The sequence below is a fragment of the Grammomys surdaster genome, unplaced genomic scaffold (assembly GCF_004785775.1).
Source record: "Grammomys surdaster isolate TR1022 unplaced genomic scaffold, NIH_TR_1.0 125565, whole genome shotgun sequence".
Taxonomy (NCBI): Eukaryota; Metazoa; Chordata; class Mammalia; order Rodentia; family Muridae; genus Grammomys; species Grammomys surdaster.
The window spans coordinates 446,879-470,091 of record NW_021620412.1 but is presented as its reverse complement, the minus strand read 5'-3'; the positions used below and the strand labels follow the sequence as shown (position 1 = coordinate 470,091).

Here is a 23,213-nt window from a genome sequence, read left to right as displayed (position 1 = left end):
GGCCCAGGGGTCACCTCAGCTTCAACCATGCTACAGGCTCTGCATCTGCTCACCTGCACCATCTCAGAGAATGAGATGGTCTTGTTGTCTGTGGTCACTGAGAAGGGTGGGATCCGCGCAGGAGGGAGCCCCTCAGCAATCTTTCCAGTGAGAATGAACGGATGAGATCCTGTCACCTCGAAGGCATAAGCAATCAGGGCCGCAAAGGAGACCACCAGGGCGTTGCGAGCTGGGACAGAAGGGGAAGAGATTGGTGAGCCCAGTCTGTTTTTATTTTGAAAACTTATTTGATTTATTTTAGATTTATTTTATGTATATGAGTGTTCTGGCCGCATGTGTGTGTATGTTCCATGTATGTGTGTATGTATCATGTATGTATGTGTTCCGTGTGTGTGTGTATGTATCATGTATGTGTGTATGTTCTATGTATGTGTGTATGTTCTATGCATATGTGTGTTCTATGTGTGTATGTTCCATGCATGTGTGTATATATTCAATGCATGTATGTATGTTCCATGCGTGTGTGTATCATGTATGTGTATATGTTCCATGCATATGTGTATGTATCATGTGTGTATGTATCATGTATGTGTGTTCCATATATGTGTGTGTTCCATGTATGTGTGTTCCATATATGTGTATGTTTCATGTATATGTGTGTGTTCCATGCATGTGTGTATGTTCCATGTATGTGTGTTCTATAAATGTGTGTGTATGTATCGTGTATGTGTGTATATTTCATGTGTATGTATGTTCCGTGTATGTGTGTTTATGTTCCATGTAGGTGCCTGGAGCCTGAGGTCAGAAGATCCCCCAGAACCGAAGCTACAGACAGTTCTGAACTGTGTGAATTCTGGTGATTAAACACAGAACTCTGCAGGAGGAGCGAGTGTTCTTTACCACTGAGCCATCTCTCCAGCCCTGAGACCGATCTTAACAAGGAGGGTAAGGTAACTACTGAGTCACTGGATGTCACAGCCAGGGGACAATCCCCCAACTGCATACTCGGAAGCATGAATAAATGTGGCCATGAGCAGGGATGAACACGTGGCCCTGTGAAGCACACAACAGAGGTGACAGAGAAAAGCGAGGATGTGGAGGCAGAAGGATTGTGAGTTTGAGGCTTGTTTAGACTACACAGCCAATACCAGACCAGCCTGTGCTGTGTGATATGCTGCAGTTACACAGTGAGAACTAAATGACAGTGAGGGGCTATTTCAAAAGCAGTGGAGAAAAGGGTCAAACGAAGATGACAGAAGCACACTCCCATTGGTGCAATGCAGAAGGCCAGAAGACAAGACAGACAGACAGCAATGCAGACAGAACTTTTAAAGCATCAAGAAAGAAAAAAAAAGTCGATTTCTATACCCATTCTATACGCAGTAAACTGTCTTTGAAATGTGAAGACAAAATAAAAACCAATTCAGATATAAAAAGTAGAAAGAACTGACCAGTAAGCCTGCACCACAGGACGATGTCAGTGAAGCCTCTGAGCAGAGGGAGGCGCCACCACACAGAAAGCAAGATTCGCTCACAAGAGTGAAGAGGACCAGAAACAGCGGCCAGGTATCAGTGACTTTCTCCTTAATGTGCAGGGCTCCTTAAAAGCAGACGCAGGTCTAAAGGAGAAGAGCCCCCATCATCTTTACACACAGGGATTCACAGTACACACAGGGAAAATGTACGGTCACAGGGACATCGACATCGAACTGAGTGAAGTTACCACGTCACCCGTGACGCTGTGAGAAAACAAGGCACAGGATCCTCAAACCCTAAAGACCCGTGTCTTAGTCAGGGTTTACTGCTGTGAACAGACGCCATGACCAAAGCAACTCTTATAAAGACAACATTTAATTGGGGCTGTCTTACGGGTTCAGAGGTTCAGTCCATTATCATCAAGGTGGGAGCATGGCAGTGTCCAGGCAGACATGGTGCAGGAAGAGCTGAGAGTTCTACACCTTCATCTGAAGGCTGCTAGAAGACTGGCTTCCAGGCAGCTAGGATGAGGTTCTTAAAGCCCATGCCCACAGTGACACACCTACTCCAACAAGGCCATACCTCCTAATAGTGCCACTCCCTGGACCAAGCATATATAGACCATCACAAACCATGAAGCACAACCGTGGGCAAACACACAGGAGACGGCACTAACCGGCCAATAAAGGTAACAGGGAGTGATAAAGTGCTCAATCCAAGACAAAGGAGGAGAGAACACGAAAAAGACAAATCATGGAGACTCACAGTACAAAGCAGCAGAGGCCACACCCATGGATGCTAGAGATGTAAGTGGCATAAATTTCAACCCGAACAAGGCAGGGACTGCCATAGGGTACAGTAATAGTATAAGAAGTTAGACAAATAGGGATGGGTTGTTAAATCTACTCTTAAAAGCATTTTAGAGCCATAATCTTACAATGGCAGAGAGCTTCATATCTTGATGCAGAATTGAAGTTATATTTTCTTATGCTGGTACAGAATTTTATATATTGACACAGGTTTAGGGTTTTCTTTTTTCTTTCTTTCTTTCTTTTTTTTTTTTTTGGTTTGGTTTTTCGTGACAGGGTTTTTCTGTGTAGCCCTGGCTGTCCTGGAACTCACTCTGTAGACCAGGCTAGCCTCGAACTCTCAAACTCAGAAATACGCCTGCCTCTGCCTCCCAAGTGCTGGGATTAAAGGCGTGCACCACCACTGCCCAGCAGGTTTAGTGTTTTCATTGGTATGAATCTTTGTATAGTAATACAAAATTTAGGATTGATTTTGTTATTCTTTGATAAGCATTGTGCATAGGCAACTCATTTAAAATACAAGGTTTAGCCGGGCAGTGGTAGCGCATGCCTTTAATCCCAACACTTGGGAGGCAGAGGCAGGTGGATTTCTGAGATCGAGGCCAGCCTGGTCTATAGAGTGAGTTCCAGGACAGCCAGGGCTATATAGAGAAACCCTGTCTCAAAAAAAAAAACCCAAAACAAACAAACAAACAAACAAAAACAAGACAAGGTTTAATCCCAGTCCTTTTAATAGCTGCTATTACAAACTATTTAGGATGATTAAGTAACGCAAGTTGACAGTCAGCCAATCAAACTCATAGTCTGTTATCACAGAAATATAAACCCTAGGTTGTACAGATGATAGGTAGCTGGAGACAGGCAACATCACCTTGTTCAGATATGTGATTAATAAACAGATGGTCTTCAAAAGCATGAGACAGACAGAATATGGCATTTAAAATCATTTCATTATTAAAAGATCTGTTGACTATAAGACAGTCCTGCTCCTGACAGTACCCTCCTTCCACTTCAAGGAAGGCGATGAGCATCAGTACCTCCATGTGGAGTTGCTTCAATGTGGCAAGCTAGCTACTGGGCAAGAAATGCTCTAACTTTATCTTCAGACAAAATGCTGTCCAAAAACAACAAATGGATGCAGGATAGCTGCCTGCTAAGCTTCGCCAAGACAGAGTAAGCTAGTCCTTCAAAATTCCTGCTTCACTGAAAGTCTGTCAGATGTTCTGGAACAGAAGGCTGAAGGCAGACGCTCCAACGTTAAGAGGAATGTTGGGGACTGTCCAGGTGGTAAGCTATCTGTCATTTCTATGATTTTTGGAAGCTGGGTCCATCTGCTTCCTGCATACTTAAATAAATAATATTTATTCCTTCTCAAATCTCTGACGGAATTGAAGAGTAAATAGTCATAGTCTCACAATTAAACATAAGTTGTTTAGGATTTAAAAAGATGTTTTTAGGATGGTAATACAGATTAAGATTTTTTTAAAAAGTTATAATATTCTAATTCACCAAGATATGACAGATGGTAAAATACCTCATCTAAGTTACAAAATACAAGCAGACTGGACCTTTAAATGTAATTCATACTTAATAATTTTTTTTTTTGGTTTGGTTTTTCGAGACAGGGTTTCTCTGTGTAGTCCTGGCTGTCCTGGAACTCACTCTGTAGACCAGGCTAGCCTCGAACTCTCGAACTCAGAAATCCACCTGTCTCTGCCTCCCAAGTGCTGGGATTAAAGGCGTGCGCCACCACCGCATGGCTTAATAATTTTTATAATTGTTTCAAAATACTTCCTACTATGTACTGTGTGTTACTATAAGAGAAAGAGCCTTTTTAATTGGACAAAAATGGGAAAATGTATGGGTTGGCCTGATGCTGCTTGTATTCTAATGCTAATATTGGTTCCTCAAGACCTGGTTGCCCCAGAGAGGAGACAGCCTGAACACAGACCCAAGTGACTCTGTGTGACCTTGCCCCAAAGTTATTTCTGACTAGTGAATAAAGATTTGGACAACCAATAGCTGAACAGAAGAGGCATAGGTGGGCTTTAGGGTTCCTGGGCCTAGGGGCTTTGAGGAGAACCACGAGAGAGAGGAGAAGGTGGAGGAGGAGGAGAGAGATGCCATGGGTTAGGAGTCAAGAAAACATGGCCTCGAGGGCTGGCTGACTGGAGCTAAGAGCAGCCCAGATGAAACATAGTAATAACTCAGGGTTATGGATGGGAAAATAGATTCTAACAGCATAGAGGGTAGATATCTGCCCAGGTCTTGTGCTATTTAAGGCTTATTGTAAGTAATAAAGGTTGCATGCATCTTTTATCCAGGAACTAAATGGTCAAAGGCAGGATAGAAACTCCGGATTGGGATTACAAATTTCTACAACAGGGCTTAAAAACAAACCGCATTTATCCGATGTCCACAAAAAATCTCACCTTACAGAGACACAGTGGAGCGGAGATAATTTCAAGAAAGAAACAGAGAACCCATTTTACACGTTCTTGTCCCTAGCAATAGACATCTCAGACAACTTCTAGATAGGAAAATAAACCGCAGCCAAAGATCCACATTCCTGTCTCAACAATTAAAAAAACAGAAAAGAAACTGACAAGAATACAGTGGCCTAGGGCTGTAGAGATGGCTCAGTGGGTAAAGGCACTTGCCATTAAGTCTGAAGACCAGAGGTTGATCTCTGGGACCCTGCAAGTTGTCCACTGATCTCCACACATGCTGACTGTGAGGGCAACGGCCACATTACAGACTGGAAGGCTCACAAGTCTCAATAAATGAAATTTGAATGAATTTGTTGAGTCAGGGTTTCTCTGTGTAGCCCTGGGTATCCTGGAACTCACTCTGTAGACCAGACTGGCCTCAAACTCTGGGATCAAACCAGTCAATATTCCATCACAGATGGGAAGGGCTCATGAGGAACCACCCCTATGAGCTGACAGCTGCTGGGGAAGGGAGGGGGCTTCCCAGTGGTCTGCTCTAGCAGAGTCCTACAGCACTGTGGAATGCATACAGCACTAATTAGACTCAGTGAGTTGCTTAAAATAATATGTGAACATGGGAGGGGACATGGAGGAAGTCATGAGGAGAGGGAGGAGAGAAGGGAGAGAGAATGTGATCAAGATACATTGTATAAATATATGAAAATGCCAAAGAACAAATTAAAATATCTTAAAAGAGGCCTGGAGAGATGGCTCAAAGGTTAAGAGAACTAGTTGCTCTTCCAGAGGACCCAGATTCAACTCTCAACACCAATGCGGCCCCTAATAGCTATCTATGGCTCCAGTTCTGGGAGATACGACACCCTCTTCTGGTCTCCGTGGGCATTGCATGAACACGGTACACATACATGCAGGCAAAACACTCATATACATAAAAGTTTAAATATGTTTTTAAAAGTAATGATCAGCCAGGCAGTGGTGGCGCATGCCTTTAATCCCAGCACTTGGGAGGCAGAGGCAGGTGGATTTCTGAGATCGAGGCCAGCCTGGTCTACAGAGTGAGTTCCAGGACAGCCAGGGCTACACAGAGAAACCCTGTCTCAAAAAAACAAAAAACAAACAAAACAAAAAACAAAACCACCCCCCAAAAGAGTAATGCTTATCCTTTAAATAAAACAAAAGAAAAGAAAAACAAGAGCTGGTTGGTCTCAGTGGGACTTGATTTCTTCTGCTGCTATTTTGAGCTACTGACTCTAAAGAGGCACTCATCCCACAGTGGGGTCGGCACATTTCTAGTCTCTGTCCACCAGGTGGCAGCAACAGTGCAACAGCGTTTCCTCCCCCCCACCCCCAGCACTGACAACCATGATCCTTAATCACCATCAAGGCCTGAAAACTACCTGCAGCCCCATGTCTTCAGCTCAGCATGGGTGGGAAGTGCCTACGACCACTGTGGAACTGGCTGCTCTGCCAGCAGGTCCCCTCACCTGTTGTGACAGTCCACACCAGTCCACGGCTGACCTTCACACCAAGGGGCATTTCAGGATGGGGTGGAGGCATGTGTTCTCGCATGAACTTCAGCACGAGCAGCAGTGCCATGCAGGCCAGTCCTAGAACGGCGTCACCCACCCTGCAGATGTGGGTACGGGGGTGTGGTGCAGAAGAGGGGTGAGGGACCAAGAGGGAAGGGGGTGCGGGAGGGAGTGGAGGGTAAGGAGGCAGGCAGTCAGCATGGACTCAGTTTATGAATGCTCTTTCCTTTTACTGAGCCAGGGTTTCTCTATACAGCTCAAGCAGTCCTTGAACTTGTAATCCTCCTGCCTCAGCATCTCAAGAGTCAGAATCGCAGACAAGAGTATAACTCTCAGGGGTAACTTTTGCTGCAAGTGTCTCTCCCTGTCCACTCTCTACCTTCTGAATAACCTCTATTTCAGAACTGCTCTGGCCTCTGAAGGACACACCCCTGTGAAGGCTGGGAGGTGAGAGGCCCCTTGTCACCATGGTAACTGGATTATTGGCCCCATTTTTTCAGCCACGAGTTCTCTAGCCTATGGATGCTTAGTCTGTTCCCAAGAGGTTTGGAGGCTTTGGGATTACATAGTTAGTGACACCCTGCCCACTTCATTACCCGTTAGAACTGAGAATATCCAGTCTCACTCCCCTGCCTCCATCAGGGCAGACAGGAAGCACCCTGCCTCTGGCTTCAGGCCCTGGGGAGCCCAGCAGACTGCCCTGAGCTTGGGTGTCTCTCCAAGTAATTTTGGGCATGAGGAATAGGCCATTCATCCTGGTTTCCACTGGACTGATGTGGTGGGTATTTACCTCTTCAGAGGAAAGACCCCTAGGGGTTCCCCAGCTCTTTCCATGGCTCGCCCGCCCTGCCCTCTGTCCATTGCCCACTGCCCGCTGCCCCTGTACCCTGCATCAGCTCTTGGTGCGGTGTCTGTGGTCTCATCCTTACTAAGAACTTTGGGAGCAAGACATTGTCTGGCCTTTCTTGACTAACCCGCTCCAGGGTTACACAGTGTTCACACTGCCCACGTCTTTGCTACAATGTTGCTGACTCTTGGTCTGGCCTGGCCTGGGTGTCTGCGAGTCTTAACTTGCTGCACAGTGATGGAACCGTTGTGTTCCCAAGGGCCCATGTGAAAAAGAACAAATGTCACCTGGATGGGGATGAAGGTGGGGGTAGCAAGGGGGTCTGGAAGGAAGGACAAAAGACACAGGTACCTGGTTTCTCCGATGTGGAGGAAGGTGTGGTACACCTGGAGGAAGAATTGACGGGGGATGTTCTGCAATCCCAGCAGGTTCTGTTCAAACAGAGGAACCATCAGACGACAACCCACTGGAGGCCAGCTCCTCACACATTTTCCCCTGTGTGTGTCTATCTGCCTGTCTGCCTCTCTCTCTCTCTCTCTCTCTCTCTCTCTCTCTCTCTCTCTCTCTCTCTCTTTCTCTCTCTCCATCAGGAGAGCCCCTGGAGTCCCATGTTGGACCCCCAATCCCCAGGGACATGCTGTCTCAGGGCTCCAATAACCAGTTTTGTTCTGGGGGTGGGGAGATGGGTGACACCCTGTGCTAGCCTAACACTGTTGCAAATACTGAGGTGTGGAACTCTGGGCAAGCAAGCAGAGATGTATTCTGGGTCTCAGGGGACTCCTGTCCTGGCCATGTCAGATGGTTGCAGGCCACGATCCAATCTTTTTTTGTTAATGTTTTTTTCTTTCTTTTTTTTGTTTTCTTTCTTCCTTCCTTCCTTCCTTCCTTCCTTCCTTCCTTTCTTCCTTTCTTTCTTTTATATGAGTACATTGTCACTGTCTTCAGACACACCAGAAGAGGGCATCGGATCTCATTACATATGGTTGTAAACCACCGTGTGGTTGCTGGGAGTTGAACTAAGGACTTCTGGAAGAGCATTCTGTGCTCTTAACTGCCGAGCCCTCTCTCCAGCCCCTAATCACATTTTCTAAAACCAGGTGGGCAGCTAAGATTGCAAAACAGGGTACAGAGAAGGATCCACCTATTGGCATTACGGTCCCACAAGAGATCATTCAATTCCCACAAGGGAAGGGAAAAATAAAAATGGACTCTATTATGTACTCCAACTGAATTATGTTGTTTCCCAAATAAAGACAGGGCCTCCCACAAAAGACACTGGCACACCCCGACATGTGCACGTGACTCCTCACACACACCACACCTTGCTATGTTGTTTGCTTGCTTTAAAGCAGATACGACAACAAGCTTGTCATCTAGGCGTCTGGTGTGTGTTGGGAGTTAGACACATGAAAGTGTGACCTGGAGCCTCGAAATCAGGGTAGAAAAAAAAGAAAAGAAAAAGAGAAAGAAAGAAAACGCCAGCCTCCGCATCTACATACCCACACTCCTATCCTACAATTCTCAGCCCTCACAGAGAGGAGGAGCAGCCCATCTCGTGGAGATGTGCGAAGGTGACACAGCATCACGAGCCAGGGGTGTGGCCCTGAGTGTGCCACGAGGGGCCCAAGCCGCCAAGTACAGGACAGAGTTCGGTTCCACTCTCATATGCTGGCACACGGACACTTTATACCACAGTCCCATCCTTGAGGGCTGCCAGTGGGGAAAGTAAATTCTACCCTTGGGTAACTGAAGACCGTGAGTTTGAGCACTTTTTGAAGATATCTTACAAACTGCTTTAAAAAAAAAAAAAAAAAACCTGGTGTGCTTAAAAAATAGTAAAGAGTAGGAGAAACCACAACAGCAAAGCCATTCATGGAGGTCAGATCTTACATGACTTACTGCTGGGGCCTGGCAGTCGGCTGCCAATCACAAGTCTCCCAAGGAGCTGGTCGTAAAGGTAAGACAGAAATGCACAAACACCGGGGTACAGACACAATAAAGCCAGGCAGGGTACAGAGGCCAGCTCCAGACTGACCTTTGTGAAACCTGACTGTTAATCAACACCTCCTTTAGTGTGATGGTTTGTATATGCTAGACCCAGGAAGTGGCACTATTAGAAGGTGTGGCCTTGTTGGAGTAGGTGTGTCACTGTGGGTGTGGGCTTTAAGACCCTCATCCTAGCTGCCTGGAAACCAGTCTTCCACTAGCAGCCTTCAGATGAAGATGTAGAACCCTAACAAAGACACTTAGGAATGTGCTTCTTGGTCCACAGTGAACAGATGGCTGCAGGCCCCATCCAGCATGACTGGTTTTGGTCTTAGTCCCAGGCATGACAGCAGCAGCCACAGGGGCAGAATCCAGGGGACACCGTGCCTACCTTGATCTGTCCAAAGCCAATTGTGATGCTGGCAGCAGAGGTGAAGCCTTTAATGACAGGGAAGGAGATGAAGTCCAGCAGGAACCCTGTAGGCAAGAGAAAGAAGTGAGACAGTTAAGCCACTCGGCTTCAGGAGAAGCGTGTAGCCATGGGCTGGGCACCGCCTGCAGCTAAGGACTGATGGCTGGCATGCTGCTCAGGACATTTTTTTCTAAAGTTTATTTTTCAAAAGTTTATGTTGTGTATCTGGTGTGTGTGCCTGTGTGCGTTTATGTGCACCATGTATGTGCAGGTGTGAACAGGGACCAGGAGAGGATGCCAGATTCCGTGAACGTAGAGCTACCATTGGTTCTGAGTTGCCCGCTACAGTGAACCCAGGTCCTCTGTGGAAGTGTACATGCTCTTAACTAGGCGCCATCTGTAGTGGTTTGAGTATGTCTAGCCCAGAGAGTGGCACTATTTGGAGGTGTGGCCTTGTTAGAGTAGGTGTGTCACTGTAGGCTTGGGCATTAAAACCCTCACCCTAGCTGCCTGGAAGTCATGCTTCCATTAGCAGCCTTCAGATAAAGACGTAGAACTCTCAGCTCCTCCTGCACCATCCCTGCCTGGATGATGATAATGGACTGAGCCTCTGAACCTGCAAGCCAGCCCCAATTAAAATGTCTTTTATAAGACTTGCCTTGGTCATGGTGTCTGTTCACAGTGGGAAAACCCTGACCGAAACACCATTTTTCCAACCCCACATCCTAGGCATTTTTGGAAGGTAGGGAAGGTCTAGGCTCTGGAGCTCCAACACTTCTGGCCCCTGTGCAGAATACAGTCAAGATGGAGGCTGCCCCACCCCTGTATATAGAGATGCACAGAAAAGCACCCCAGGAGGACCTGGAACCCCAAGAGAAGCAGCCTGAAGCCACTCCCCACAGCAGGAAGACAGAGTCCTACCCAAATGCAGGAGTCCCATGGCCAGCTGGATACACCCAGACAAGAAGGCAAGCAGCACGGCGTAGGCAGGCTCACGGAAGGTGTAGAAGGACACCAGGAGAGACATGATAGCCGTGGGGCCCAGCGTCACATCCCGGGAGGTGCCAAGGAAGAAATACACGAAGCATCCCATGAAGGCAGAGTAGAGACCATACTGTTGGGGAAAGATGTCAGTGAACATAAGGAGGCCCAGGCTGGTCACTATATATTCTTGTGTGTGCTGTCAACCCCAGCGCACTAGAGATGCACCTCTGTCCTTCCATTAACTACCAAAGGAAGGCGGGGGCTGTCTGCTGGAAGCTCAGAGGTCTGTGTGTTTATATTTGTGAGTCTGAGGACATGTTTATTTTTTACATTTTATGTGCCTGAGTACTCTGCCTGCACTTATGTATGTGTACCACGTGAGTGGGGGTGACCTCAGAGGCCATGTTAGATCCTCTGTAGCTGGAGTTACAACAGCTTGTTATGAGCTGCCCCATCTGAGTGTCGGGAACTGAACCCAGGTCCTATGCAAGAGCAGCAAATAAACTACAGAGCCATGTTTCTAGCCCTAAGCAATCTTGTAAAATCTGTTGTCTTGGGGCTGGAGAGATGGCTCAGCGGTTAAGAGCACTGACTGCTCTTCCAGAGGTCCTGAGTTCAAATCCCAGCAACCACATGGTGGCTCACAACCATCCGTAATGAGATTGGATGCCCTATTCTGGTGTGTCCAAAGACAGCGACAGCGTACTCATAAATAAAATAAATACATAAATCTAAAAAAAAAAATGTTGTCTTGTGATTGAGTCTCAATATGTAACCCTGTGATAGGCTGGCCTTGAACTCTCAATCCTCCTGTCTCAGCTTCCCAAGTGCTGGGATCTCTATGGACAAGCCACCAGTGCCTTGTTGTTGTTAAGGCCACCATGAGGCATGATTTAGTCCCCAGCTGGAAAATTTAGGACCAGCTTGGTACCGAAAATAAGTCACATGTTAAGAGATTAGATACCAAGGGGCCGTCTGGGTTGGACACAAAGAAGTGTTGGATTCCATGGTCGGTGTTTCATCCTGTGGACAGACACTGAGGAATAGGGAGGGATCAGGCTGTGGAGAGGACAGCTAGCAGAGAGGTCAACCACTTCACCTGGGGTGGGAGTCCTGCCACTTCTGCATAGGCCAGGCCCTGGGGGATGACGGTGAGTCCCACGGAGAGGCCAGCGATGAAGTCCAGCCTCAGCCACTGCAGAGAGTAGTTAGGCAGCCAGGCCAGGACGGGTAGCCTCCTCCTCAGGACCGCACCAGAACAGCAGCACGTGTCTGGTGCCATGTCCAGGCTGGGGGATCTGGCCTGACCCAGACCTTTCACAGAGCTGGGCATGGGTGACATGGAACGGTGATCAGGGGCTGAGTTTGGAAGAGGGTGGCATTATCTTCCCAAGGGGGTCAGGAGCAGAGCCTGCTTTTTGTGGAAGGGAAGTTGCACCAGGTGGCTAAGTTTACCAAACCTTGATGATCTGGAAAAGGAAGCCAGCAAAAATATGCACATGGACCTGGACGGAGGATTCAGGGAGGCCTCTCTCTTTCCCAGCTCTGGGCCACAGCCCCTGAACCCCAGAGGGACCCCAAGCTTTGATGTTTCTTCATCATCAACCCCACCAACAAAACCTCACATACTAGTTCTTCATGGGATGCCTAAAGACTAAATTTTCACCTCTGAAGAACCTTTCTTTTATCCCCGCCCCAGGGAACCTGACTATCCCAACTCAGAGAGAAGCTGGTCCTGCAGACTCAGGCTTCCGCAGGACCGCAGAGTGTGTGGGTGGGCGGCCAGGAGGCTCCGAGGTGCTAAGATTTACAAGTGTTCACCTCACCACCACGGAGGGCCACAGAGGAAGAAGGGCTCCACCCACCACTCAGGACTGCAGTTGGGGTAACAGGGGCGGGAGTGTCTCACATCCTTGAAGTCAAGATTTACCCAGCACCCACTTGTGGCATTCATAGCCCAAGGGTGGGCCCTGAAGATTCTAGTTTGTTTTCCAACTAAAACTAAGATCAACTAAAGCTCCCAAACTAATTCTAGGTGCGTAGCATCCGCTAAGACCCTGGCGCGCGCACACATACATACACACACACACACACACACACACACACACACACGTCCTAGCCCATTGCTGACTCCCCATTACTGGTCCACACGCCCCATCCCTTTAAGTGTCACTCTGGGCAAAATCCACTCCTCCCCACCCCCACGCTGCCGCTAGCGCGAGATCCCGGGATCGGGGGTGGGAGGCGGGGGCTGAGGTCTCAGTGGGGAACACAACCAAGTCTTAGAACCTGGAGTAAGGCTGAGGGCGGCCCGGACTCCAGTGGGTCGCGAGGTAGCGAGGTTCCCCGGAGTAGAGCTCACCCGGGGACCCAGCGCTGGCTCCGCGTCCACAGCTGCTGGTGACCCCAGCCCACGAGGCCACGCAATTCCTCTCTCCATTACACGGACCCAGACTCACCCACCGGACGCTGAGGCGCGGGGTCTTCCTAAGTGGCCGGAGCTGAGTCCGCAGGAATCTCAGGGACAGAGTGGGCAGGACATGGGCGGGGCCTGCCGTGCACGTGACCGTGGAGAGGGGCCGAGCCGGAACCGCTTACCCTGATCGGCGCCGCCATGCACCGCCCGGGACTGGCCTGCTGCATAGTGCTGTTGGTCCTGGGACCCTGCGGCGCGCACTCGCGCAACGTGCTGCTGATAGTTGGTGAGTGCCGCCGTCCCTGGCACGGCCACCTGCTGCTACTCTGATGCGGCCACTCGGCTCTTCCCCGCCACTGGCCCGTGCCGACCCCTGCGCGCCAGTTCCTTGCCGAGCCTCCTGTTGTGGGTCTCTTCCTCGTGACTCTAAAAGCGTCTGGCCCTCCCCAGTCTGGCTCAGCACTCCCACATCTGTAGTCAGAGCTGCCAGGGAGACCCCGTGGGCCCCAGCTACTCAAGCTCGACGGCTTTGCAGAGCTGAGGGGTTCACAGACCTCTGAGAAGGTCCCAGAAAAGAGAATGGCGCCTGAGTCCCCGAGTTTTTGCAGGATGTCCAGATCAGCTCTTTCACCTCCTGGCCCAAAAGTACCGTACTCCATTGCCCACGCAAAGTCCCTAGCCCCTCTTAGAAACCACCAAGTTCCTCCTGCTTTCATGAGACTTCCTGTTTGGGTGATCAGTGCCTGGCTTGTGACAGCCCAGGCCTTCTGAGGTCTGGCCCTGAGCCAGACCCACTTTTTCTGATAAACTTTGTGGTGTCTGGGCAGGCCAGCTGGTTAATTGTAACATAAACAGTGCAATCTCCCTGAGGACAGTAGTGAAGATCGGTCCAGGAAGCACATCCCCCGGATAGGATTGGTGCTGGAATCCCCGGAGCCCAGTCTGTGTGGCTCTGTAACTTCAGTCCTGTCTCAGTTTGGACAGCCATCACAACAAAAACCTGACAGGCTTGAGGCTGGAGAGGTGGCTCAGTGGTTAGGAGGACTGGCTGCCCTTCCAGAGGACACAGGTTCAATACCCAGAACCCAGGTGGCAGCTCACAATGATCTATAACTGTTGTGTGCATACATGCAGGCAAAATACCCAGAAAGCAGAAAATAAAGATTCACACACACGCGCACACACACACACACACATACGCACAACACTACAGGCCAGTTTTTTTTTTTTTTTCAATTACATTATAAGGAGAGACTGGTTTCAGAGAGACAGCTCCTCCATCTGCCTCCAGGGAGGCCTTCCTGGACTGTTGATGGCACCTGTCTCGTCTCCAAATGTGACAGGGAAATTCCCTGTCGGATTGGACCACACCCTCACTTAACCGTTGAAGACTGTGGATTCAGGTAATAACAGCAGGGATTTTGGAAGGACTCAATTCAGTCTGAACCAAAGTCAGAGGCTAGAGCCAAGACTTATGTGTGCAGAAACAGCATGGCTTCCTGGCCGGCAGCAGAAGGCACACGTAACACAACTGCTCCCACCTGTCCTCCCGCTGGTCCTCCCAGCTGTCCTCCCAGCTGTCCTCTTGTCTGTCCTCCTCCCTGTCTTCCCTGCTGTGCTCCTGCCTGTCCTCCTGTCTTTCCTCCCATCTGTCCACCTCCCTGTCCTTCTGTCTGTCCTCCCACCTGTCCTCCTTTCTGTCCTCCTGCCTGTCCTCCCTTCTGTCCTTCTATCTGTCCTATCTGTCTTCCCGTTTGTCCTCCTGTCTGTTCTTTCATCTGTCCTCCCATCTGTCCTCCTGTCCTCCCATCTGTCTTCCCATTTATCCTGTCTGTCCTCCTCATTGTCCTCCTGGCTGTCTTGTTTGTCTTCCTATTTGTTCCCCTGTCTGACCTCCTGTCTGTCCTCCCATCTGTCCTCCTGCCTGTCCTCCCATCTGGCCCTCCTGTCCTTCCGTCTGTACTCCCGCCTGTCTGCCCACCTGTCCTCCCATCTGCCCCCCTTGTCCTCCTGCCTGTCCTCCCGTCTGTCCTCCTGCTGGTCCTTCTGGCTGTCCTTCCATGTGTTCTGCCTGTCCTCCCCGCTGTCCTCCTGCTGATCCTTCCATCTGTTCTCCTGTCTGTCCTCCTACCTGTTCCCCTGCCTGTCCTCCCATCTGTCTTCCTTCCTGTCCTCCCACCTATCCTCCTGCCTGTCCTCCTGTCTGTCCTCCTGTCTGTCCTCCTGCCTGTCCTCCTGTCTGTTCTCCTGTCTGTCTGCCCATCTGTCCTCCCGTGTGCTCAGCTGTCATTGGTTCTTGCCCAGGTGGTCCAGTTGGGTGGAGGATGGTGGCCAGACTGGAGACTGGGCATCCACCTTTCTTCAGGGTCTGCATTGCCTCTGAGGTAGCTGGGTGACATGTTGCTCCTGGGTTCCCACCAGCTAATTCTGGGGTCCCCTGCATGGCTGTGGGTGCTGCATGTCCTCTCTCTGCACTTCTGGTGCCTCCTGTAGGGTCAAGGGTCAGAAATAGACAATCTGTAAGGCTGACTCTGAGAGAGGCAGAGGTGTGTTGTACACACACACACACACACCCCTCAGCTGTGTCCTGGGCGTATCTCTCCTGGCTGGCTGTCACCTTATGAGGTAGAGTCTGGAGAGCCCGGGGAAGCCCAGCAGCCTGCAGGGATTACATCCAGCCACCTTCTACTGACTCACCTGCATGGACACCAGGTCTGTTGGGGTGTGTGCTTCCCGCACTAGCCTACCTGTTAACATTCCCACCTGAGTTTCCTGCTTCCTGCGTTGGGTCCCCTGCAAACCATGGTGTCTTCTCTCCCCGCTAACACATCCACCCAGGGATCTTGCCTACCTGTCTGTTCCCTGCTTGCTCACAGACTCATATCATTGTGCCTGGCATCACAACCCCTCAGGTGTTCTGCCTTCTGGGAGTGTCTCTCCAACTCCTCAGTGTCACAGGGCCAGCCTTTGTAGCGGTACCCTGGCTCCCTCCTGACCCCAGCCGACACACCTTCTGCTCTGTCTTCCTCAGCTGATGACGGAGGCTTTGAGAGTGGTGTATACAACAACACCGCCATCGACACCCCTCACCTGGATGCCCTGGCCCGCCACAGTCTTATCTTCCGTAATGCCTTCACGTCTGTCAGCAGCTGTTCCCCGAGCCGTGCCAGCCTCCTCACCGGCCTGCCCCAGGTGAGAGTGGCTAGTGGGATAGAGGAGGGAGGAGTGGATAGGTGGTGACTCTAGGGCCCACAGGGAAGCCCCCTCTCTCCTGGGAAATGCTGCCCGGTTTCCTTTGCATCCTTAGGGGCAGGTACTGCCCAGAGGTCTCAGGTGCAGCCAGGGCTCTGCCTCCCTCCCTCAGCTCAGCTGGCTCTGCTGTTCTGCAGTCATGAGTGAGTATATACCTCTCAGTGCCTTAGTGTCCTCATCTGAGACATGGGCACAGTGAGGTGTCACTTGAAGGTCATTGTGGGCATTGGTCAAGCATGGCTTTCTGGAGAAGGGGCTCAGCACAGTGCCTGCACATGTCCTGCCAGCCCTGCGCCAGAACCTCCGTGGGGTCAGGCACTTCCCTTTTCTGTTGCTATGGTAAAGTACATAAAACATAACATTTGCCATCTCAACAGTTTTCCAGTGCATAGTCAGTGGTGTGAGGAACACTCACATGACTCCAGCCGTCCCTCCATCCGCCTCTAGAACTTGCTTTAACTGAAACCCTGTCTTCATCACATACCACCACCACCACCCCAATTCCTGGCGGACCCTGCTCTGTTGTCTGTGAATCTGATGACCCTGGGGCTCCCTTGAAGGTGGAATCACTGCTGTTCAGCTTTTGTGACAGGCTGTGACACTGAGCTTAGCATCTCTGAGGCCCATGTCAGAATTTACTAAATCTTCTTCTTTTTTTTTTTAAAGATTTATTTATTTATTTATTTATTTATTTATTTTATGTATATGAGTGAGTACACCATTGCTCTCTTCAGACACACCAGAAGAGGGCATCAGACCCCATTACAGATGGTTGTGAGCCACCATGTGGTTGCTGGGAATTGAACTCAGGACCTCTGGAAGAGCAGTCAGTGCTCTTAACCACTGGGCTATCTCTCCAGCCCTTAACCTCCTTTTTCAAGATCTCTGTTATAAACGCCCTTAATCCCAGCACTTGGGAGGCAGAGGGAGGTAGATCTCTGAGTTCACAGCCAGCCTGGTCTACAGAGTGAGTTCCAGGACAGCCAGGGCTACATATAGAGACCCTGTATCGTGTTTTACATTTTAAAATTTATATTGTGAGCAGGTGAGGTAGGACACCATGCCTATCACAGCGAGTCTCTGGAGGTCAGAGACAGCTTGTGGGAACTGGTACTCTCCTCATACCACGTGGGTCTCAGGGATGAGACTCGGGTCACCCTCTGGCTGAATGCTTTTCCACATGAGCTGTCTTGCACAGCCTTTATCCAGACAGGGCATAGGACCAGGTTAGCCTCAAGCTCACTGTGCAGCTGGGTACATCCTCCTTGGTTCCTTTCCTCCTCTGGCTGGTATCCCCTGTCACAGGAGGGAGAACAGGGTGGAGTTCCTCTAGACCAGCATCCACAAGGGTCCAGGGATGAGCTGTGGGGTGTGGGAGCCCAGCCTCACGGCATGGGTATCTTCATCTACAGCATCAAAATGGCATGTATGGACTGCACCAGGATGTACATCACTTCAACTCTTTCGACAAGGTACAGAGCCTACCGCTGCTGCTCAGCCAGGCCAGCGTGCGCACAGGTGAGCGGTGGACAGGGTGCAGCACAGGTGTGTGGTCCCTCTCCCAACCAAAGCTGGAGGTCCGAGTCACTGACCTGCTGCTCAGCCAGACCAGCGTGCACACAGGAGAGGTGTGGTCATGAGGACAGGATGCAGGTTCAAGGCCACTTTGTGATCCTCCCTAGCCTCTTAAAAAGGAAGGTCCAGGGCTCTGAGTCACCCTCAGCTCATGTGGTCCTCCTGAGCACTCATCCCAAGGGCCAGGCCAGTCTCCAGGCTGCCCATGCACAGCGGTCACGCTTGGGCAGGATAAGGGGACAGAGTGGACTCCGGACAGACAGACCTCTTGTCTGCCCTCAGGCATCATTGGGAAGAAGCACGTGGGTCCGGAGACGGTGTATCCCTTCGACTTTGCGTTCACAGAGGAGAACAACTCTGTGATGCAGGTGGGGCGGAACATCACTAGGATTAAGCAACTGGTCCGGAAATTTCTGCAGACTCAGGATGACAGGTAAGGAGGGCTCTGCCCTGTTAGCTCTCTGGGGCAGCCAGACCTCTCAACAGTAGACTTAGGTGGTCATCCAGGGTCCTCAGTTGGCTGTGGCAGGGGCAGAGGAAAACATTCTACATAGTCAGAAGAAGAGGGTGAAGGGGGAAACTGAGGCAGTGAGGGAGACAGGATGCTGGTAGGCGTAATCCATGACGAAGTGTGCTTATCTAAGAATTGAGGCTCTCGATGGGCAGTGGTGGCACATGCCTTTAATCCCAGCACTTGGGAGGCAGAGGCAGGCGGATTTCTGAGTTCGAGACCAGCCTGGTCTACAGAGTGAGTTCCAGGACAGCCAGGGCTACACAGAGAAACCCTGTCTCAACCCCCCCCCCAAAAAAAAAGAACTGAGGCTCTCACGGTCAAGACAGTAGCCTGGCTTTGACCCCCACATTGATCCCCTCCCCCACATTCAGGCCCTTCTTCCTCTACGTGGCCTTCCATGACCCCCACCGCTGTGGCCACTCCCAGCCCCAGTATGGAACCTTCTGTGAGAAGTTCGGGAATGGGGAGACTGGCATGGGGCGCATTCCAGACTGGACACCCCAGATCTACGACCCTCAGGATGTGAAGGTAGGAGGGACACTTACAATGCTTCCAAGGCATGCAACCCAACCTCCTCTAGACGCGGGGCCCTGCCCCCCCTTAGAGCTTGCAGCCCTGCCTATGTGTCTCAGACAATGTGTCTGAGGAGACTTGACTTAGTGGGCTCCAGGTTCCCGTGTGTGCGGGCTGCAGAGAGAGAGCCCTGAACCCTGGAGATGAAGCACTGAATGTGCACAGAGAAAAGCTGTTTTGACTAGTCTGTTCACAGGTGTGTGTGTGTGTGTGTGTGTGTGTGCCCACTGGACTGCCTCCTATCCAGTCAGAAATGGCCCATGTCATCCATACCCCTCATCTCTCTATCTCACCCCCCATCACCGCTCTGAGATATTTTGCCCTACCTTCATCCTCAGGTGCCCTACTTTGTCCCAGACACACCAGCAGCCCGAGCTGACCTAGCCGCTCAATACACCACCATCGGGCGGATGGACCAAGGTGAGTCCCAGTGACCAAGGCTGTCTCTCTCGTCACAGGCCAGGGACCTTTAGCTAAGCTGGACTTGACATAAGTGGAGTCCCGGAAGCAACATAGTGTTAGCCAGAGTAGTGTTGAAGGAGTAAGGCCTAGTGTCTGGGGCTTGGGCCTCAGTATCCCTTCATGTTGCTGCTTAGCTGTGTCTAGACCCTTTTGTCTATAGCTCTGTTTTTTTTTTAATTTTTAAATTTATTTTGTTACTATTATTGTTATTATTATTATTTGAGATAGAGTTTCTCTGTATAGCCCTGGCTGTCCTGGAACTCATTCTGTAGACCAGGCTAGCCTCATACTCACAGAGATCTGCCTGCCTCTGTCTCTTTCTCTCTGTCTGTTTCTTCTCCTTCTCCTCCTTCTTCTCCTTCATACGTATTTTATTTGTGTGGGTGCGTTGCCTACATGTATGTAAGTGCATGACACATACAGTACCCACAGAGAGGACAGTAGATCACCTGGAATGACATTACAGATGGTCGTGAGCCACCATGGGGGCGCTAGGAATCAAACCTGAGTCTTCTGGAAGGGCAGCCAGTGCTCTTACTCACTAAGCCGTCTTTCCAGATCCAGCTTTTCTTTTTATTAATTAAAAATTGTCTCTGATTTTCATGTGTGTATGTGCCTGGGTGTATAAATGTGTATGTGCATGCCTTCACATGTGTATGATTGTAGAAATGTGTGTGCATGCCTTCACATGTGTATGGGTGTACAAATGTGTGTGTGCATGTTCTTACAGGTATATGAGTTTACAAATGTGTGTGTACATGTGGGGCCTGAGGCGGATGTTGGAAGTCACCCTGTCTCTTTTTTAGCTCACTTACCGAGAGTCTGTCAGTCAAACCCAGAGTTGATGTTGCTGTCTGGGAGACACCTGACTCTGGCATCCCATTTCTGCCTTCCATGGCTGGAATCCCAGGCTAGCTCTCTCACCCACCTGGCAATTATGTGGGTTTCTGGGATCCAGACTGTGATCCTGACTCTTGCGTGACAAGCACTTTAACTGCTGGTCTGTCTGCCTGGTGCCGTCTCTTCTAAATGAAAACTTATTTTGACTTTTTGAGACAGGATCTTGTTATAGACCAGGTTAGCCTGGAATTCACTTGGTAGCCCAGGCTGTCCCTGAATTCCTAATTTTCCTGCTACTAGGAGCATCCCAATACCAGTGTCCCATCTCAGACTCCTACCCAAGCCGTCTCTCTTTGCTCCATGGGACAGACACAAGATTCTAAAACAGAAGCCAGCGTGGGGCAGTAGCAGCTGCCTCGTATGGCAGCAGTTCTAAGGGATGAGAGGTCCCTGGAAGCCATGTGACCTGCTCAAGTACAGGAACTGTGTGCTTTGAGCTAGAGGCTGGGCTTGCAGGAAAGACTGAAGGGGTGTTTGAGGACCAGAAAGTAGTAGAACCCAAGGGTGAGTAGACACATGTGCCTCTGAGCCTTCTCCCTCCTCCCCATCCTCAGGGGTAGGACTGGTGCTCCAGGAGCTTCGAGGTGCCGGTGTGCTGAATGATACCCTCATCATCTTCACATCCGACAATGGGATCCCCTTCCCCAGTGGCAGGACCAACCTGTACTGGCCTGGTACAGCCGAGCCTTTGTTGGTGTCATCCCCAGAGCACCCAAAACGCTGGGGCCAGGTCAGCGACGCCTACGTGAGCCTTCTAGGTTTGTCTGTCTGTTTGTCTGTCTCATGGGAAGGGAGAAGTGAAGTCCAGCGGGACTGCCATGGGTTAGGTTCTGGAGTGCTCCCCAACCTAGGTAGGGATAAGATGGCCTCCTCTATTACATAGTGAGAATCAGAGTCACCTGGGAGATATGGGGAGTCACGACCCCCAGAGTGTCTAGTGGGGTCCCAGGTGGTACCAATGGGCTGTGAGTTACCTACTTGAGAACCATTTCCCTTTTTCTCAGGATCCAGAGCCTCTCAGGACTCAGCTCTGAGAGCCTGGTTACCTAGCCCCATACCACAAATGAACAAGCATGCCCACAGGTGTGAGAAACAGAGGATAGAGTTAAACCAGCCCAGGCAGAAACTTTCTGTGCCCAGCCCACTTGCTTGGAAAGAGCCCCCATGTTCTTCTCAGTGATTACAAGATAGGCTCCCTCTAGCTCAGGACCCACATCTCCACGTGGCCTTAACCCATGAGTGAGGGAACCTTGTGACCAACCCAGACTGGCTGGATGAGCCCTCCCTACCCAGGGTTCCTCTGGTCCACAGGACTTTAGAAGGTCCCTAGATATCAGTAAGCCAGGGCCTCTGGTTACACTGTTTTCAGCCTTACAGGCCAGAAGTCATCTGATCCTATGGGTGCCCATGGGATTTCCAGAGAGACTCAGATCCAGCCCTCCCAAAGGGCTGCGTGTCCCCCAGGAACCCCTGCTAATAGGCTGTTCCTTTCCAGACCTCACCCCCACCATCCTGGACTGGTTCTCCATTCCGTACCCCAGCTATGCCATCTTTGGCTCAAAGAAGATCCAGCTCACAGGCCAATCCCTCCTGCCTGCGCTGGAGGCGGAGCCCCTTTGGGCCACTGTCTTCAGCAGCCAGAGCCACCACGAGGTCACCATGTCCTACCCCATGCGCTCCGTGTACCACCAGAACTTCCGCCTCATCCACAACCTCGGCTTCAAGATGCCGTTCCCCATCGACCAAGATTTCTACGTCTCCCCGACCTTCCAGGACCTCCTGAACCGCACTAGGGCAGGCCAGCCCACGGGCTGGTACAAGGATCTCCGCCATTACTACTACCGGGAACGCTGGGAACTCTATGATGTCAGCCAGGACCCCCAAGAGACTCGGAACCTGGCCGCCAACCCAGACTTCGCTCAAGTGCTGGAGATGCTGAAGTCTCGGCTCGTCAAGTGGCAGTGGGACACACACGACCCCTGGGTGTGCGCCCCTGATGGGGTCCTGGAGGAAAAGCTCACGCCTCAGTGCCGACCTCTTCACAATGAGCTCTGACAGTCCCTGGGGCACTGGCCAGCCCACCTGGACATGAAGAGAGGGAGCAATGGAGCCAGTGCCAGCAGCCACACCCTCTACACCCATCCGAGGAGGTCCCCTCTACCAGGGGATGTCACTCCTGCTCCTGTAGATGACACTCAAACACTCTCTAGTTGCTGCCATACCAAGGACACTGCTGTCCTCATGTCTGCCTGTCCTGGCTCAGGAGTTGTAGGGGAGCTTGGGCATGGCAGAACTCCAAGCTTTGATAGGTGAGTTTGGAGATGAGCAGGTGGAGAAGCAGGGTCTGGGGCTTGAAGCCCTCTGGTTTCGGGAACCCGGGATGTTTTCAAGCCCTTCACCCTAAGAGGAGGCCAGGCTTCTGGTTGCCACATGGGCAACTGGCAGACCGCACTGACGACTTCAACCAACCTTGGCCTGGAGCGAGCGCTCAGTGGGCCTTGAGCTTGCTTCTGCCTCCATGCCTACTCCCGGGAGGTACAAGCTTAGGCAGGTTTCATGCTGGTTCTCCGAGGGGTGAGTTTGATCCTGTGGTCTGTCTGGGCTCAGCTTGTCCTTTCTGAGGGTGACTAAGGAGGACAGGGTGTGACAGTTTCCCCCCTTTCCCCCCCGTCTCCTTTCATTCTCTCTGAGAGACACCAAGCACCTGACCTGGTTCTAGCTTTTCCCTGCCTTCACTTGCCAAGGGACAGAGCACAGCCTAGAAATCTAGAAAGAGAGGGACTGACCCCTCTGCCCCTCTATCAACTCTGTCTTGGGAGGGAATGAGTGTCATGGGCCTTAGCATCAGAAAACCTTTTTACAGCAGTATAATCGTTCACAGAACTTTATAGTAGCACACTGGATCTTAGGCACCGAGACACAAACACCCTCTCAAAATGACTCCGTTTATGGCTAGGTGGGGGCTTCACCCAAGTGTGGCATGATGCACCCAGAGAAGGACCAGGAAGTAATGTCAGTTTGAGAGCGA

At 50.7% G+C, this 23,213-nt stretch overlaps 2 protein-coding genes across 6 annotated transcripts in view; one reads left to right on the top strand and one right to left on the bottom strand.

Moving 5' to 3' along the window:
- Slc26a11 (solute carrier family 26 member 11) overlaps nucleotides 1-13,122 on the bottom strand; it is a 24,845-nt gene extending 11,723 nt beyond the window's left edge. Inside the window, exons 1-7 of one of the 3 annotated variants that reach the window (XM_028786724.1) lie at nucleotides 12,953-13,122; nucleotides 11,593-11,962; nucleotides 10,431-10,623; nucleotides 9,489-9,574; nucleotides 7,463-7,542; nucleotides 6,220-6,362; nucleotides 54-229 (exon numbers count right to left, since the gene is read on the bottom strand). In XM_028786724.1, coding sequence (XP_028642557.1) covers nucleotides 54-229; nucleotides 6,220-6,362; nucleotides 7,463-7,542; nucleotides 9,489-9,574; nucleotides 10,431-10,623; nucleotides 11,593-11,835 — 921 coding nt within the window. In that variant the 5' untranslated portion in view covers nucleotides 11,836-11,962; nucleotides 12,953-13,122. Of the gene's footprint in view, nucleotides 1-53; nucleotides 230-6,219; nucleotides 6,363-7,462; nucleotides 7,543-9,488; nucleotides 9,575-10,430; nucleotides 10,624-11,592; nucleotides 12,067-12,952 lie in introns of those variants that run through there. The other 2 variants (XM_028786725.1, XM_028786723.1) reach the window with 2 other exon arrangements.
- Sgsh (N-sulfoglucosamine sulfohydrolase) lies at nucleotides 13,075-23,213 on the top strand. Of its 3 annotated transcripts, XM_028786726.1 has the most exons (10): nucleotides 13,075-13,195; nucleotides 14,201-14,312; nucleotides 15,539-15,621; nucleotides 15,941-16,101; nucleotides 17,574-17,679; nucleotides 18,019-18,169; nucleotides 18,622-18,778; nucleotides 19,162-19,243; nucleotides 20,740-20,943; nucleotides 21,681-23,213. In XM_028786726.1, the coding sequence occupies exons 1-10, from the start codon at nucleotides 13,108-13,110 to the stop codon at nucleotides 22,238-22,240; spliced, it is 1,704 nt and encodes a 567-aa protein (XP_028642559.1). In that variant the 5' UTR covers nucleotides 13,075-13,107; the 3' UTR covers nucleotides 22,241-23,213. The 3 variants fall into 3 exon arrangements, with proteins under 3 accessions (XP_028642559.1, XP_028642560.1, XP_028642561.1); XM_028786727.1 differs by lacking the exons at nucleotides 14,201-14,312; nucleotides 15,539-15,621; XM_028786728.1 differs by lacking the exons at nucleotides 13,075-13,195; nucleotides 15,539-15,621 and having other exon boundaries at nucleotides 14,202-14,312.